Raw genomic sequence first — 15,159 nt, 5'->3', positions numbered from 1 at the left:
GTGACTTTTTCTGCATGTCTAGTCTTTAAAGTTAGTTCATCCTAGATTGGTTCCATCGTTCAAATCTTGTCCTGGCCTGGCCAAGTTATGTGGCCTTTGGCCCATTACTTTCTCTCTCTGACCTTCTGTTTTCTCATCTCCAAAATGGAAGATTTGGACGATAGGATTCTAAATCTATGTATGTGGGAGGGCTCTACCTCCCCAAGATACTCACATTAGGGTCGTGGGCAGTTGACCTTTTTTAAGAGAGATAATTACAAAAGGGTGGTTTTTTTTTTTCTGGGGGGAGGAAGAGGATTTTTTTTTTTCTGGATTTCTTGCTCAGATTAAGTTTGTAATCTGGATCAATACTTTGTCTCCTTTTAGGCATTTATTTTAATGTGTAATTGCTAGCTTTTGGAAATACTTGTTTTGAGGAATTCCTATCAACAAAATATTTTTTTAACTAGTCTGTTTTAAATGAAATATATTTCTCATATGTTAAAGATGTTAAGATTCTTCCTGTTTACAATTAGCAGAATCTTTTTGCACTTAGAAATCATTTAAAAGTTAGATTCAATCATAGTAAATTTTTGGTTAGAGAATGCTTCTAAACTATATTATCTTTCTATCATAAACTTCAGTTTCTTTTACTTGCTTTACATGTGTGTGGGGCATGTTCTTTTGTCTTCAGGGTTGTTTTTTGTTTTTTTGTTTTTACTTTCTGTCGGTACAGCTGATTTTCACACCTGCTACTACTGTGGCTGCTGTACAGTCTGAAATTCCTGTTGTCTCGTCGTCATCATCATCTTCCTGTCAGTCGGCAGCTACTCAGGTGAGCTTGGTGAGATTCATTGGCTCTCAAGTTAGAGTAAATATGCATAGGAAGTTAAAATAGTGATGCTTTATTTCTAGTCATGTGGGATATGTTTGGAGTAATTGATATTTAAAAATTAGTGAATACTTTAAGGAAGAGGCAAAATTTGGAGTTGCATGGTCTTCAGTGATAAATAATTTTAGATCTATGACATTATCGAGCACAGATCACATCAACTTTTGTCTTCTGTGATTTAGGATATGTATCTTCAGAAAATGTTCATAACAGTAGTTAAGTTTTATTTATGTTAATATGAAGGCAAGTGATTGTTTTCCAGGCTTACATCACATTTTTAATATTTTGTGCAGAAGTCATTTTTTGATTAGTGTGACATTTTCTTTTGGCTACATTACTTTACAAATAGTCTGCAAATCTAAATAAAAGATGTTTAAAAAAGACATGTGTGAATGAAAGATTCCATTTTAAGATACTGTGTATTCTGCCTCAGCTAGTATTTTAAAATAACTGTGTTACAAACAGATTTTTTGGGTCATTGGTACTGCTGCTAACCTAGACCAGATGATCAATGAGGACTTTTCAGGGATGACTCCATCATCTCCTTGAAAGAGAGACCAAAGAGGCTGTAGGAAATGTTTCTGGCATTTGAGGAACACTCTTGAAAAAAAAATTATTCCATGATTTCATGTATTAGTCATTAAAGGTATTGACAATGTGAATATCACTCACTTTACATGACATAACTGCAGTTCAGAAAAGTTATTCATAAAATGGGTCCTATTTTTCCAATAGCCTTTCTTACAAATCTGAGCTATTTTTTCAGGGGGGGTGAAAAATCTGCCAGTAGACATAGCTGGAAATTTTTGAGGAATAAAAGGAATTTTAAAGATGGTGGCCTGATTAAGTTCACACCCTGCTCACTTCATGACCCTGCTCAATTTACTTGTCATCTCTGGTTCTCATTTTCCTTATGTATTAAACCAGATCAACATTGAGATGATTTCTAGGTTCCATTTTTAGGAAATCCAGGTGGTACAGAGAATAAAGCTTGAAGTCAGAGAGACTTGTGTCCTACCTCAACTCAGACACTTCCTAGATGTGGGACTTAAACTCTTTACCTCATCTGTAAAATGGGGATAATCAATAATACCTGCCTCCCAGGGTGGTTGTTAGGGTCAGATGAGAGATCATCATCAAAACACATAGCCTGAGCCTGGCTTGGAATAGACACTATATAAATGCCGACTAGTATTACTATGTCTGCTACAAAATTCCGTTTTATTCATGTAGCTTGTTTGAGCTTTTCTGGTCTGTTTGTTTTGCATCATTGCATCCATGAGGTGTTCCTGCCTGATACTCGATGGGCTCTAGCTCAGAAATTCTTCTAGTTCTTTAACATGACTTAAGGTCTCACTTGATTAACACATATAGATTTCATGATGGATGACTAGTTCTATTTTTATAACTAATGATAGAAGTCATCTCAGTAGCAAGAATAAACTTGTTGTCCTTAAGAAATTAATTAAATTGGGGCGGCTAGGTGGCGTAGTAGATAAAGCACTGGCCCTGGAGTCAGGAGTACCTGGGTTCAAATCCGGTCTCAGACACTTAATAATGACCTAGCTATGTGGCCTTGGGCAAGCCACTTAACCCCATTTGCCTTGCAAAAACCTAAAAAAAAAATAAATTATAGCATAATAATTTCAGAGATAAATTGTGAAACTACTTCAAGACACTGTACTTAACCTTTTTTCCCCCCCTCATCTTTCTTGTTTTAAAACTAGCACACTGGTATAAAAATGATGAGAAGTTTAAATTTGTTTAGCCTTGTTTACTCTTTTGACCAAAAAAATTGATGAGATAACAAGAGAAGGGGACCTAGGTGTTGAGGAGATGGTTTAGGGATGAGCGGTGTAACTAAAATTAATATTTCCTTAGGAATCCAAAGCCTTGTCCTGACTACCTTTACATAATTTTTGAGACCTTGGAAAAACAAATACTAAAACATCGAGAAGAATCTTTCATTAGGAAGAAAGATTATTTCATTAATGAGGAGGGGGCAACTAGGTGGTACAGTGAATAGAACACCAGCCCTGGAGTCAGGAGGATCTGAGTTCAAATCCAATCTTAGATACTTAATATTTACCTAGCTGGGTGACCTCAGGCAAGTCACTTAACCCCATTGCCTTGCAAAAACTTAAAAAAAAAAAAGAATGAGGAGACCTGTAGGCAGAGCCCAGATGGCAAAAAAAGGCTCACCTGAACTCTCCCTGAATTCTGCCTAACAATTTAAATAAATAAAGTAGTTCTTGAAGCAGCAGAATCCACAAAAGGATGGGGTGAAATAATTTTCAGGGTGAGAGTGATGTGTAGTCCAGCTCAAGACAGCACCACAAACCAGGAGCAGGCCTTGGGAACCCCTGAATCAGCTGTGCCTATGACTGCTTCCAGAGCTCTCAACCTGCAGATGGTAAGGGGGTTGAACAGTTGGTCAGAAGGAGGTGGCAGAGGCTTTATTGCTGGGGCAACCACTCTATTACTTTCCTTATACTCAGACTGCATCTCAGTCCTAGGTGGCATTCCCAGGGCAAGGAGGAACAATAACTTGAAGGAGCTTGCAGCTGTGGTGGAGCAGTGTCCAACCCTCACAGTTCCAGGACAGAAAAGCATGCTTGTCACTGGCAGATCAGAGCACAGACCTGGATAGTAGTACCCACCTTGCCTTTAGCTACCACCCTGGAAGAACTGAAAACTTAGAGGTCCCTAGAATTCTCTGAAAATAGCTGTGCAAAACCCCTGAAGCTTGGGACATCGTGCCCTCCGCTCTGGAAGGCAAGCCCTACCTTAACAAAGAGTTAAAAGCTAAAAACTAAGCTGGGAAAATGAGCAAACCATAGAAAGTTACTCTTATTACAAGGAAGATCAAAACATAATAAGATAACAAACTCAAAGCTCCAACATCCAAAGTCTCTGGTCTCAGGCCATGGAAGAGCTCAAAAAGGATTTTGAAAAAGCCAGTAAGAAAGGCAGAGAAAAAAAATTGAGAAGAGAAATGAGAGGGAATTAAGAAAATCATGAAAAAAACATTAACAGCTTGGAAAAGGAGACGAGAAAATACTGCAGAAAATAACATAAAATAGATTAAGTAACTAAAAGAGGTACAAAGAAAAGCCAATGAGAAAAATGCCTTGAAAAGCAGAATAGGATAGGGCAAATGGAAAGGGAGGTTCAAAAGTTCTCTGAAGAAAATAATTTCTTAAAAATTAGAATCATTACTTTTTCCTAAAGGATATAATTTCTCTCTGAACACATTCATTTTGGATCAGTGTATATTATAGCATGGAAAAACAGTAAAGACTATCAGTAAAGACTATTCTTGGAGGGTGGGGGGAGGGAGGAAAGTGAGATTAAGGGAAAATTGTAAAATTCAAAAACAAATTTTAAAAAATTAAAATCATGCAAATGGAAGCCAATGACTTTATGAGAAATCAAGAAACAATAAAAACAAACCCCAAAGCACTGGGGGGGGGGGACCTGACCTAGAAATTAATCCAGAAGAGATAACTTAAAATTTTTATTTTTTTAAAAAAAGCAATATCAAGGAAAGCTACCCTGATATTCTAGAACCCAAGGGTAAAATAGAAATAAAAAAACTCTACCAATCACTTACTGAAATTCCCCAAATAAAAATTCACAGGAATATTAGAGCTAAATTCCAGAGCTCCCAGAAAGAAAGAAACAAATATCATGAAACCACAGTCAGAATGACACAATTGAGCAGCTTCTACATTAAAGAATCAGAGGCCATGGAAAATGATACTCAGGTGGGCAAAGGAGTTAGATTTAATTACCACCAAGAATCGCTCACCTTGCAAAACTGAATATAATCTTTTTGGTGGGGGGGATGAACATTCAATGAAATTCAAGCATTTTTTTTTTAGTTTTTTTTTTTTTTTGCAAGGCAAATGGGGTTAAGTGGCTTGCCCAAGGCCACACAGCTAGGTAATTATTAAGTGTCTGAGACCGGATTTGAACCCAGGTACTCCTGACTCCAGGGCTGGTGCTTTATCCACTACGCCATCTAGCCACCCCTAATTCAAACATTCTTGATGAAAAGACCAACACTAGAAAATTTAACTTTCAAATATAAGACTCAAGAGAAGCTTAAAAAGGTAAACTGGTAAGAGAAATTATGAGGAACTGGATAAGATGTGTTTACATTCCTACATGGAAAGATGATACTGGTAACTCATAAAAACTTTCTCATTATTAGGGCAGTTAGGAGTATATATATAGACAAAGGAAGCAAGTGTGAGTTGAATATGAAGGAATGATATCTAAATCTTCTAAAAATTTTCTACAGTGGAAAGACAGAAGGAGGAGGTGAGGGGGAGTGAGTGAGCCTTACTCTCATAAGCATTGACTCAAAGAGGATTTACATACACGCTCAATTGAATGTAGAAATCTATCTTACCCCACAGGAAAGGAAGAGAGAAAGGAGATAAGAGAAGGGTGAGGAGGGTGTGATAGAAGGAAGAGCAGATTGGGGAAAATGACAGTCAGAAGCAAAACACTTTTTTGAGGGGGAACAGGGTGAAAAGAAAATAGAATAAATGAGGAAGGAGTAAAATGGAGGGAAATACATTTAGCAATCATAACTGAAAAAAATTTTGAAGCAAGTTTCTCTGATAAAGGCCTCATTTCTCTACTATATGGAGAAAAATAGAATCTATTCCTCAATTGATAAAATGATCAAAAGCAGTTTTCAGATGAAATAAACCTATCTATAGCCATATGAGAAGATGCTCTAAATTGTTATTGGTTGTAGAAATGCAAATTGGACAATTCTGAGATTCAATCTCATACCTATTAGATTGTCATTCTCCTTTTCTGTCCTATTAGCCAAAGTTGAAGGGGATATGGGAAGAATGAGACACTAATTTATGGTTGGTGGAGCTGTGGAACTGATTCAACCATTCTACCCAAAGGACTATAAAACTGCATACTCTTTGACCTAGCAATGCCATACTAGGTCTGACTCTTAAAAGAGAAAAAAGGAAACAAAAAGGAAAAGGGCCTGTATGTATGAAAATATTTATAGAAACTCTCTTCTGGCGGTAATGAGTTGGAAATTGGGAGGATATCCATCAATTGGGGAATGACTAAGCAAATTGTGCTGTGAGGTTGTGATATAATACTATTGTGCTATAAGAAATCCTGAGCAGGATGCTCTCAGAAATCTGGAGAGATTTATATGAACTGATTGAGAGTGAAATGTACTGTATAAAAAATAAGAGCAATTTTGTAAGATGATCAGCTGAGAAGGACTTGACTGTTTTCAGTAATACAGTGATCTAAGACTACTCTGAAGAACTTAGGATGAAAAATGCTGTCCATCCTCAGTCAGTGAACTAATGGATACAGATTGAAGCCTACTTTTTTTTAGTTTCTTTATTTTTCTTGAGTTTATTTTTCCTTTGGTCTGTGTTTTCTTTCACAACATCATTAAAATGGAAATAAATTTTATATGACTACACATTTACAACCTAGATCAGATTACTTGCCTTCTTAATGAGTGGGGTGAGGAAAGAGGAAGTTTTAAAAACAAATGTTAAAAATTGTTTTGAACATGTAATTGGACAAAAATTAAATACTAAATAAATTTTTAAAAAAGAAAAAATTTAAAGTTAAAATCAGGAGATCTTTGATCTAGTCTAGGCTGTCACTATGTCAAGTCAGCCACTCACGATCGTATTTTTTTAATCTGGAGTTGGGGTGGTGAAAGGATACAATTACTATATCCTATCTACTTTCATTAGTTTGTTAGAATCAAGCAAAGTAATGAATATTCAATTGATTTAAAAAATATTAAGTTAAAAATTAAAGTATTGTGTTATCATGTAAGGTGATATCATCAGTTAACACCTTCATCTCCGAAAAGAATTTTGCAGAAATAAGTAATCCATTTGTGGGAGGAAAGAGGGAAGACTTCTTTAAATGAGAAAAGCAGAATTTTCCTCTCTTATGCCACAAAAGTTTTTCACATTAACATGATGAAATCCATTTGTCATATAGTTTAGAAGCTATACTTAAAAAAACATTTTATATATATATATAGATAGATAGATATCCAAGCCAGAAATAACACAAATGTCACATAAGCACGTGTTTTTGAATTTTGAAGACATTTTTAAAATTAAAAGTATAATTAAAATATAAAATTAGACAGCTAAATGAGAAAAATGAGGAAGTTTGTCCATGGAAATGGACATGTGTAAATTATCCACAATTAACATAATGTTAATTCGCAGTCTTAATTTAGTAATCTTGTTTGTCTGTAGTTTGGTGGGAATCATTTTCTTTCCTTAAATTTTGAGATCTAGGGGGCGGCTAGGTGGCACAGTGGATAGAGCACTGGTCCTGGAGTCAGGAGTACCTGAATTCAAATCTGACCTCAGACACTTAATAATTACCTAGCTGTGTGGCCTTGGGCAAGTCACTTAACCCCATTGCCTTGCAAAAAAACCTAAAAAAAAATTTTGAGATCTAGCCATCTTTTGATTATTTGGTTATAAAGTGTCTAGTTTCTAGAAAACTTTAATTTCAGATTTATTTCTCTTCCTTAGATGTTCTTCTCATGAATATTTCTGAGTACTTCATCACGTATATTTTTTTGGGGAAAGGAAATATGAACTAATTTTGATTAAAATCAAAGAAGCTATCATTAGACATGTAAGCCTGCTATGGGAAATTAAAAGGCAACTAAGTTCATTCCAAAGTCAAGACCATTAATATGGATACGGTTAACTGTATCTTCATTTATTAGTATGTGTCAAACTACTAAGATAATTTTGAAAGATTTATGAACTAGAAAAGAATTTTTGTAGGGGCTGCCTTAAAGAGAAAAATTCAATACACAGTTAGTCGTGTCAGCAAGTACTCCATGTTAGATGTTTATACAGAATAGATTCTTTGGATGAAGGCACAGGTATTAAAAAATGGATTAATTCCTTGCCTGTGAGTGTGACTTAATTAAGGAGGAGCATACATAGATGCGAGAAGAGGACATCTCTGTAAAGCAACTCAGTAGCATTTGCTGCCTTGGGGCCTCTGAGGGCTTGCACTGCCCAAATCGCCAGGTGGTTCAATAGTATTGAGGGGCAGTTTGATGCGGAGGACAGAGTCCTGGGCCTGGAGTTGGGAAGACCCAAGTTCAGATCTCACCTCAAATAGTGGCTATGTGACCCTGAACAAGTCCCTTACCTTCTGTTTGTCTCCATTCCTCATCTATAAAATGTGAATAATAGAAACTACCTTCCAGGGTGGTTGTGAAAATCAAGTGAGATATTGTTATAAAGTGCTTAACACAATACCTGCCATATAATAAGCCCTATATAAACATCAGCTGTCTTTATTGTTGTTGGAAAATGTAGACTAAAAGGCAGACTTATCCTAGAAACATTACAGGTGTTTGTGCTTGACTGTATTTTAGTACCTGGCTTGAGTTCAAATCCAGCCTCAGACACTTGACACTAACTAGCAGTGTGACATTGGACAAGTTACTTATCCCTGATTCAGGGCCATCTCCAGTTGTCCCGATTCACATCTTGCCACTAGACCCAGGAGAAAGTAAGACTGGTGACTTAGCCCAGGCCCCCCTCATTCAAATCTGATTCACTTGTCATGGCATCATTTTCCCGATATCATGATTGTTTTTGAGAAGGAAGGACAAACATCATCATCATCATCATCATCATCATATTAAAAGTACAACAATATTGAGTGGTTAAGGGGCGCAGTGGATGAAGCACCGGCCCTAGAGTCAGGAGTACCTGGGTTCAAATCCGGTCTCAGACACTTAATAATTACCTAGCCGTGTGGCCTTGGGCAAGCCACTTAACCCCATTTTTGCCTTGCAAAAACCTAAAAAAAAAAAACCCACAAAGAAAAAAAAAACAAAACAGAGAACAATATTGAGTGGTTAAACTCATTCCTTGCTAATTTAGAAATTATGCTATTTTTCATCAACTTCATCTGAATGCTTTTTTCTTTCACTTTTTCTTAAAAATCATCCCTTTTTGATTTAAGAAGTGACTTAAACACTTTTTCCTTTGTGGCTTACCAAGACTTTTAAATACAAAGGTATCTGGATGAAAAGCAGAATGTTGAAATTTTGTCATTGCTTATTTTACTAGTAAACATTATTATACCTGTGTTGTTGATATTCTTTTATCTGAACTTGCTGTTATGTGACTCTTAGGTTCAGAATTTAACGTTATGCAGCCAGAAGTTGGGTGTATTATCTAGTTCGCAGAATGGCCCACCAAAAGCCAGTAGTCAAGCTCAGTCCCTGACCATTTGCCATAATAAAACGACAGTAACCAGCTCCAAAAGCAATCAACGAGATGCTTCTCCAGAAAGTACTAAGAAAGGAGACAGTCCCAGTTTGGAATCTCGAAGTACAGCTGTTACCAGGACATCAAGTATCCATCAGTTAATAGCTCCAGGTAGGAAGAGACTTTTGGTAAAAGTGGGCATTAATGTGTTAATAGACTGTTAGAAGTGATTTGGATGTTTTAAGTTTGGTAAGGACTTGTTCCTTTCAAGCTTTTCATTTATAACTCATAAACACTCATATTTTACACAGCATTTCACTGAGTTATCTGTAAAGATAGATTTTTTGAATTAATTTTTTTAATGGACATTGATCATAATGAAACATTTATTCTGCAAATTGCATTAAAGAAAAAGTTACTCTTATTTCCTGGTTTTAACTTGTATTTTCAGTTGTTGTCATACTTCTTAGCGGTTAGCATAACAGAGCACATTCATTCCTTGATAAATTATGGTATTTTTAAATCATTATTTCCTTTTAATATCAGTTTCATAAACTGAAAACATTTTAATACTGCATTTTGGAAGAAGAGAACTTAGAAGTCCAACAACTAAAATCAAAATACTAGAACAATATAGTTGATATTTTGTATTATCAGTATTTTACTAACAAGTCTAATATTTGGTTGCCCCATATTAGTAGGGCATCACTTCTGTAATATTCCTCACTTGTGCGAGGACATGGACAAGAGTTGCCCAGGATTGGAGGGAATCCCCACATCGATGAGATCACAGGTCCATTTGACTGTTTAAGTAAGTTGACCTGTAGTATAACTAGAGCCTTCTTCTGTTCAGAAATAGGTTTCAGTCTCTCCTTTCTATGTAGGCCGTTGTTCCCTGCCTTCCTGCCTCTCCTTGCCCACCCCCCCAAACTGGTCTCAAGGACAAACAAGTTCTCCACTGGTGAAGGCAGGCAAAAAACTGGGGGGGGGCAGGTGTCACTCAGACAAACATTAAACACCTGCAACAGGGAGAGCGTACTCCTAGTAACTTCTTTGTAAACATTTCAAATGGGATCTTGGGGAGGGGGAATAGAATATAGATGAATTTTGTTTCATTTCACTCCCCCAAATCGTCAGGGAAAGCTGCGGGGGGGGGGGATAATAGAAGAGTAATTTTCAAGAAAGGAAAGCCTTTTGATTTAGAATGTGGCATCCCTTTTTCCTTTTATAAATGGGTGATGCTATCAGTTATAGGCCACATATTCCATTGAAGTGATAATATGTACTTGGGAGGAGAGGAAAGAACATCAAGACAGGAGAAAGGGGTAACAGCTTGAAGTTGGGGTGCCAGCTGTGCTCTTTAGAAGCTGAGGTTCAAATCTCCTTGTTGATAGGAACCCCTGATTTCCTTTCACACATATTGATAAGTAAAAGAGCCAAAGCTTACAACCATGTTTTCATTCAGAATGACAAAATTCTCTTTGGAGGGTTTCCACAACTGTCATTCACAGCAAACTGAGTCACTACTGGGGTTTCACTTCTCCTTGGGCAGCAGCTGTGTCCTTTTGATTTGGCTACCACCCATCACTGGTGGGAAACTGATTTGAGGGTGAGAATTCCTCTAGGAATCCAAAATAAATGTTCCTTCTTTTATCCTGCATATGGCTTATTCTTGCAGACAATTTTTACATTATAGTTTAAAGTTGTATTCCAGTGTAAATTAGTCTGTACTAATGGTCCTGGAGAAAAGGCTTTAAGAAGAGAAAAAATGATTATTGATCTAGAAATAGTTTCTATATAAATATTTACTTGAAAAGATTTAATTTCCTAAGCACTTAAATACTTCCCATCTTGTTTATATTAACTTTTAGCGTATCCTTTTTTTTTTAAGTTTTTTTTGCAAGGCAGTGGGGTTAAGTGGCTTGCTCAAAGCCACACAGCTAGGTAATTATTAAATGTCTGAGGGGTATTTGAACTCAGGTACTCCTGACTCCAGGGCTGGTGTTCTATCCATTGAGCCTCCTAGCTGCCCCTATATTAACTTTAAAAGTAAATTCTAATGCCTGTTGGAATTCTTAAGCAATGGAACTTTAGTTTTTAAAATTGATCTTTTGTGTGTGTTTATAAAAGTGATCACATTGAATTGGTTGTTCTTGAGGGGATTCTTCAAGGTATAAATCCAGAACCATTGATTTACTAGTTTTTGAGATCTTTTCCAACTCTGACCTCCTAGAATGTCCTATGTCAAAAATATATACTTTTTAAAAGTCTTAGTTTAAGTTGAATTAGTGTAGCCAAGTGAGCAGACAGTAGGCCCAGAGGCAGGAAGAGCCAATGTATGTCCACGTCCTGGTCTCTGGCATAGACTGGCTATGAGCCCAGGCAGCTTTTGGAGGTTCAAGACTGACCTATCTTGCTAGAGAGGATTTCCACATAATGAAATCACAGGTCAAGACCCTCTCTTTCACTTAATTTTAAATCCTGGATCATTAGATTTTTGTTGGACCTTCTAAATGCTTCTTTCTCAAGATGTTAACTATTTCCTCAGATATTATCAAAAGGTTTAAATTATACCGAATACAAAAATGAAATAAATTATAAATACAAAAATATCTGTAATTTTCATTTATCTATTACAAACAAAATTAAATCTGAAAATAATAGTCATAGTTTTATAAGTTATATACTAAAATTTTAGTGAAAGTCTTCCTTTGGAATATTAAACTAGTATTTACATTTCTTTTTCACTGAGAGCTATACATCATTTCTTCAGTGTTTGGACAAGCAGGATCAGAGATGTTTTGTCTGTGTCTGTCAGAGAGAATGGGAGAGAGCCTCCCTGAGCTCAGACCTCAGCTCAGCCAGACTGTGCAGTTTGGTTTTGGAAAAGAGCAGCCACATTAAAAATGGATTCTCATTTTTCCCACTGGCAAGAACCATCACTCAAATTCACATCAAGTCAATAGATGTTTATTAAATGCCTACTATGTACTTAAGCCCCATGCTAAGTGTTGGTTATCCCTTCTGCTGCCTTCCTGGCCCTGAACAAGAGATAAGAACTCTTTCAAAACTTACCTTTGTGTGAGCTGTATGGCTGATTTTCTCTTGGTATTTCTATTAGGTTCAGAATTGTTTTTGAAAATTTTATTTTTTTCTTTAATTGGATTCCCTTTCATCATGGCCCAAAGGAGAGGGACTCTTTACATTGACTCAAAACTGAAAAATCTGCAAATTGGGAAGTCACCTATTAGGTCTTCCCCAGAATAATAGCTAGAGCTCTGTTCAGATATTGGTTAGGAAGTATCATGATGCTTTTTCTTAAGATGGTATGTGGGAGTACCTTGGCTGACTGTATTGATTCAATGATAGAAAAAAGTATACAATATTCTAAAACTTGCCCTTGTTTTAAGATTTGACAGGTGTAAATCTAGTCCATCCATTGTTTTGCATTTGGGAGCATTTGTTTTTTTTTAAGTTTACTTTGAAATTTACCCCAGTGGAGCTCTGTGCCTTCGAGCCTTCATTGTTCACTCTTATCTGGGAGTCTTACTACAGGGCATTTTTTTTTTCTACTTTATCATTTGAACAGTATTCCAAGATATTTTGGAAACAAACACTAATTGTCATTTCTTTCTCTCGCAGCTTCATATTCTCCAATTCAGCCTCATTCTCTGATAAAACATCAGCAGATTCCTCTTCATTCACCACCTTCCAAGGTGTCCCATCATCAACTGATCCTGCAACAGCAGCAGCAGCAGCAGCAAATTCAACCTCTCCCCCTGCAAAGTCCAAGCCAAGACCCCCCCTCTTCCCAGCACTGCGTCCCTGTCCAGAGCCATGGCCTCTCCACAGCCCCGGGTGGTGGCCAGGCCCAGCAGTGCTCACCCCTTCAAAGCCACCCGCCTCCTCTCCCAGGCTCTCCCCCCCAGGCAGCCCAGCAGTCTGTGGTGGTGTCCCCGCCACCTCCCCATTCTCCCAGTCCGTCTCCTGCAATCATCATTCATCCACAAGCACTCATTCAACCCCATCCTCTTGTATCCTCAGCGCTCCAGCCAGGGCCCAGCTTGCAGCAGCCCCCCACCAACCAGGGGCAGCCAGCCACACAGCCGCTTCCTCTTCCATCTCATCTCCCACTTCCAGCTTCCCCGGTCGTACACTTGGGGGCTGTGCAGCAGTCCTCCTTGGTGTCCCCGGGGCCGCAGATGGTCTCTCCCCCAGCACACCAGCCATACTCCGCCCTTCAGTCTCCCCCAATCTCGCTCACGACCCCCCCTCAGCTGTCAGCATCTCCTCCAGCCCAGGTCCCAGCACTGCCCCTGCAGTCTGTGCAGTCTTTACAAGTGCAGCCTGAAATTCTGTCCCCGGGCCAGGTCTTGGTGCAGAATGCTCTGGTGTCTGAAGAGGAGCTTCCCGCGGCAGAAGCTTTGGTCCAACTGCCCTTTCAGACTCTCCCCCCGCCACAGACGGTTGCGGTCAACCTACAAGTGCAGCCGCCTGCCCCTGTTGAGCCACCAGTGGTAAGCCCTCGGAAGCTCTTTCACTTTCTCACAGAACTTACTGTAGCTATTACTTCTCCTACCTTCTGTGTCCCAAGAGCTAAAATGCCCAAGTTCCAACCAAATCACAACTTGGTGATCTCTTGATGTTACTGACTGCCCACAAACATACTGTACGGAGACAGTATTGTTGTTTGTTGTAGAAAGTTGCATGCTTAATAATTTGTGGTGGTTGTTAAAAAGTCCATCATTACTTTTATTACTCTTTAAACAAATCCATCTGCTATCTTTACAGAATTGATTTTTTTTCCCCAAGGGAATGCATTTGAACCAGTGTCATCTGCACAAAGTTTTTTCTCTTAAGGTGATTATCCTTCATAGATCCCTTCTGTTGGCTTGTATGTTCTTAAGCGTATGATTCATATAGCTAACTATTAGTTGTACAAATTCTGCAGTCTCATCTTTTAGGAGTACTTGTTTTGGGGGTGAAGTCAGTATGTTTGTGTCTGTGGCATAATTTTGTTAAGTGGATATTATCAAGAAGGGGTTCTCAAGGTCTGGAAAAGATGCCAACTTTGTAAAGACCAACATACTTTTTTTAAAAAAACTCATTAAAAGTAAAAACTACAGTATTAAAAATCTTGTAAATTGGAGGGAGGTAGAAAAAATGTGAAACTCATACAGAAAGATGAATGTTGAAAACAGCCTCTGGGGGCAGCTAGGTGGCGTAGTGAATAGAGCACCGTCCCTGGAGTCAGGAGTACCTGAGTTCAAATCCAGCCTCAGACACTTAATAATTACCTAGCTGTGGCCTTGGGCAAGCCACTTAACCTCATTCCCTTGCAAAAAAGCAAAAAAAAACAACAACAAAAAAAAACCTTTGCATGTCATTGGAAAAAATAAAATAGCATTTTGAAAAATCTCATAAATTTTAGTAAATTAAACATGTAAGGCATGAACTTCTGAGGGATTATCATCAGATGGAAATAATTCAAATAAAAACTTTAAAATTTCAAAATATTTTAAAATTTGATGTTTAACAAAATGCAAGTTGACTTTATACATTGATTTCTTTAGTTATTCTCTTCAAGAGTTGTTTTTCATTTAAAAACAATTTGCACATTATGAGGCCTTTGGATTCTTATACAAAATCATCAAAATGCAGAATTAAATTTAAACACTAGAAAAAAATGAAGTTTCTTATTGGATTAAACTAAGTTTAAAAAATAAATCATTTTTCTTGGAAATTTTGAAACAAATAAGAAAACAAAGGAATTGCAAACTCAGATTTTTTTGGAAGAAAACATCTTAGTTCTAGTTTGAGGACTAAAATTGCAAGACATGAAGTTCACTTACACTAATCTTATTTAGTTGGTTTGAGCTAGGACTGGTAATTTTCTTTCCTGCCTTTGTGTATGATTCTTGGCTTAAAAAATTTTTGAGTTTATTTAATATCAGAAAATTTATTTTAATTTGAGACATTCAATATGAGAGAAATCTAGAAATGTACCCA

At 37.3% G+C, this 15,159-nt stretch overlaps 1 protein-coding gene across 6 annotated transcripts in view; it reads left to right on the top strand.

Annotated features, from left to right (window-relative positions):
- The window catches only part of PHC3 (polyhomeotic homolog 3), a 75,880-nt gene that overhangs the window by 16,587 nt on the left and 44,134 nt on the right, over nucleotides 1-15,159 (top strand). For 3 of the 6 annotated variants that reach the window (XM_074190899.1, XM_074190901.1, XM_074190904.1), the window contains exons 6-9: nucleotides 716-814; nucleotides 9,075-9,321; nucleotides 12,793-13,667; nucleotides 13,963-14,010. In XM_074190899.1, coding sequence (XP_074047000.1) covers nucleotides 716-814; nucleotides 9,075-9,321; nucleotides 12,793-13,667; nucleotides 13,963-14,010 — 1,269 coding nt within the window. The remainder of the gene's footprint in view (nucleotides 1-715; nucleotides 815-9,074; nucleotides 9,322-12,792; nucleotides 13,668-13,962; nucleotides 14,011-15,159) is intronic. The other 3 variants (XM_074190902.1, XM_074190900.1, XM_074190903.1) reach the window with 3 other exon arrangements.

The sequence above is a fragment of the Macrotis lagotis genome, chromosome 6 (genome assembly GCF_037893015.1).
Source record: "Macrotis lagotis isolate mMagLag1 chromosome 6, bilby.v1.9.chrom.fasta, whole genome shotgun sequence".
Lineage (NCBI taxonomy): Eukaryota > Metazoa > Chordata > Mammalia > Peramelemorphia > Peramelidae > Macrotis > Macrotis lagotis.
Note: the sequence above shows the minus strand (reverse complement) of the source record. Positions and strands in the feature narration are given on the sequence as shown.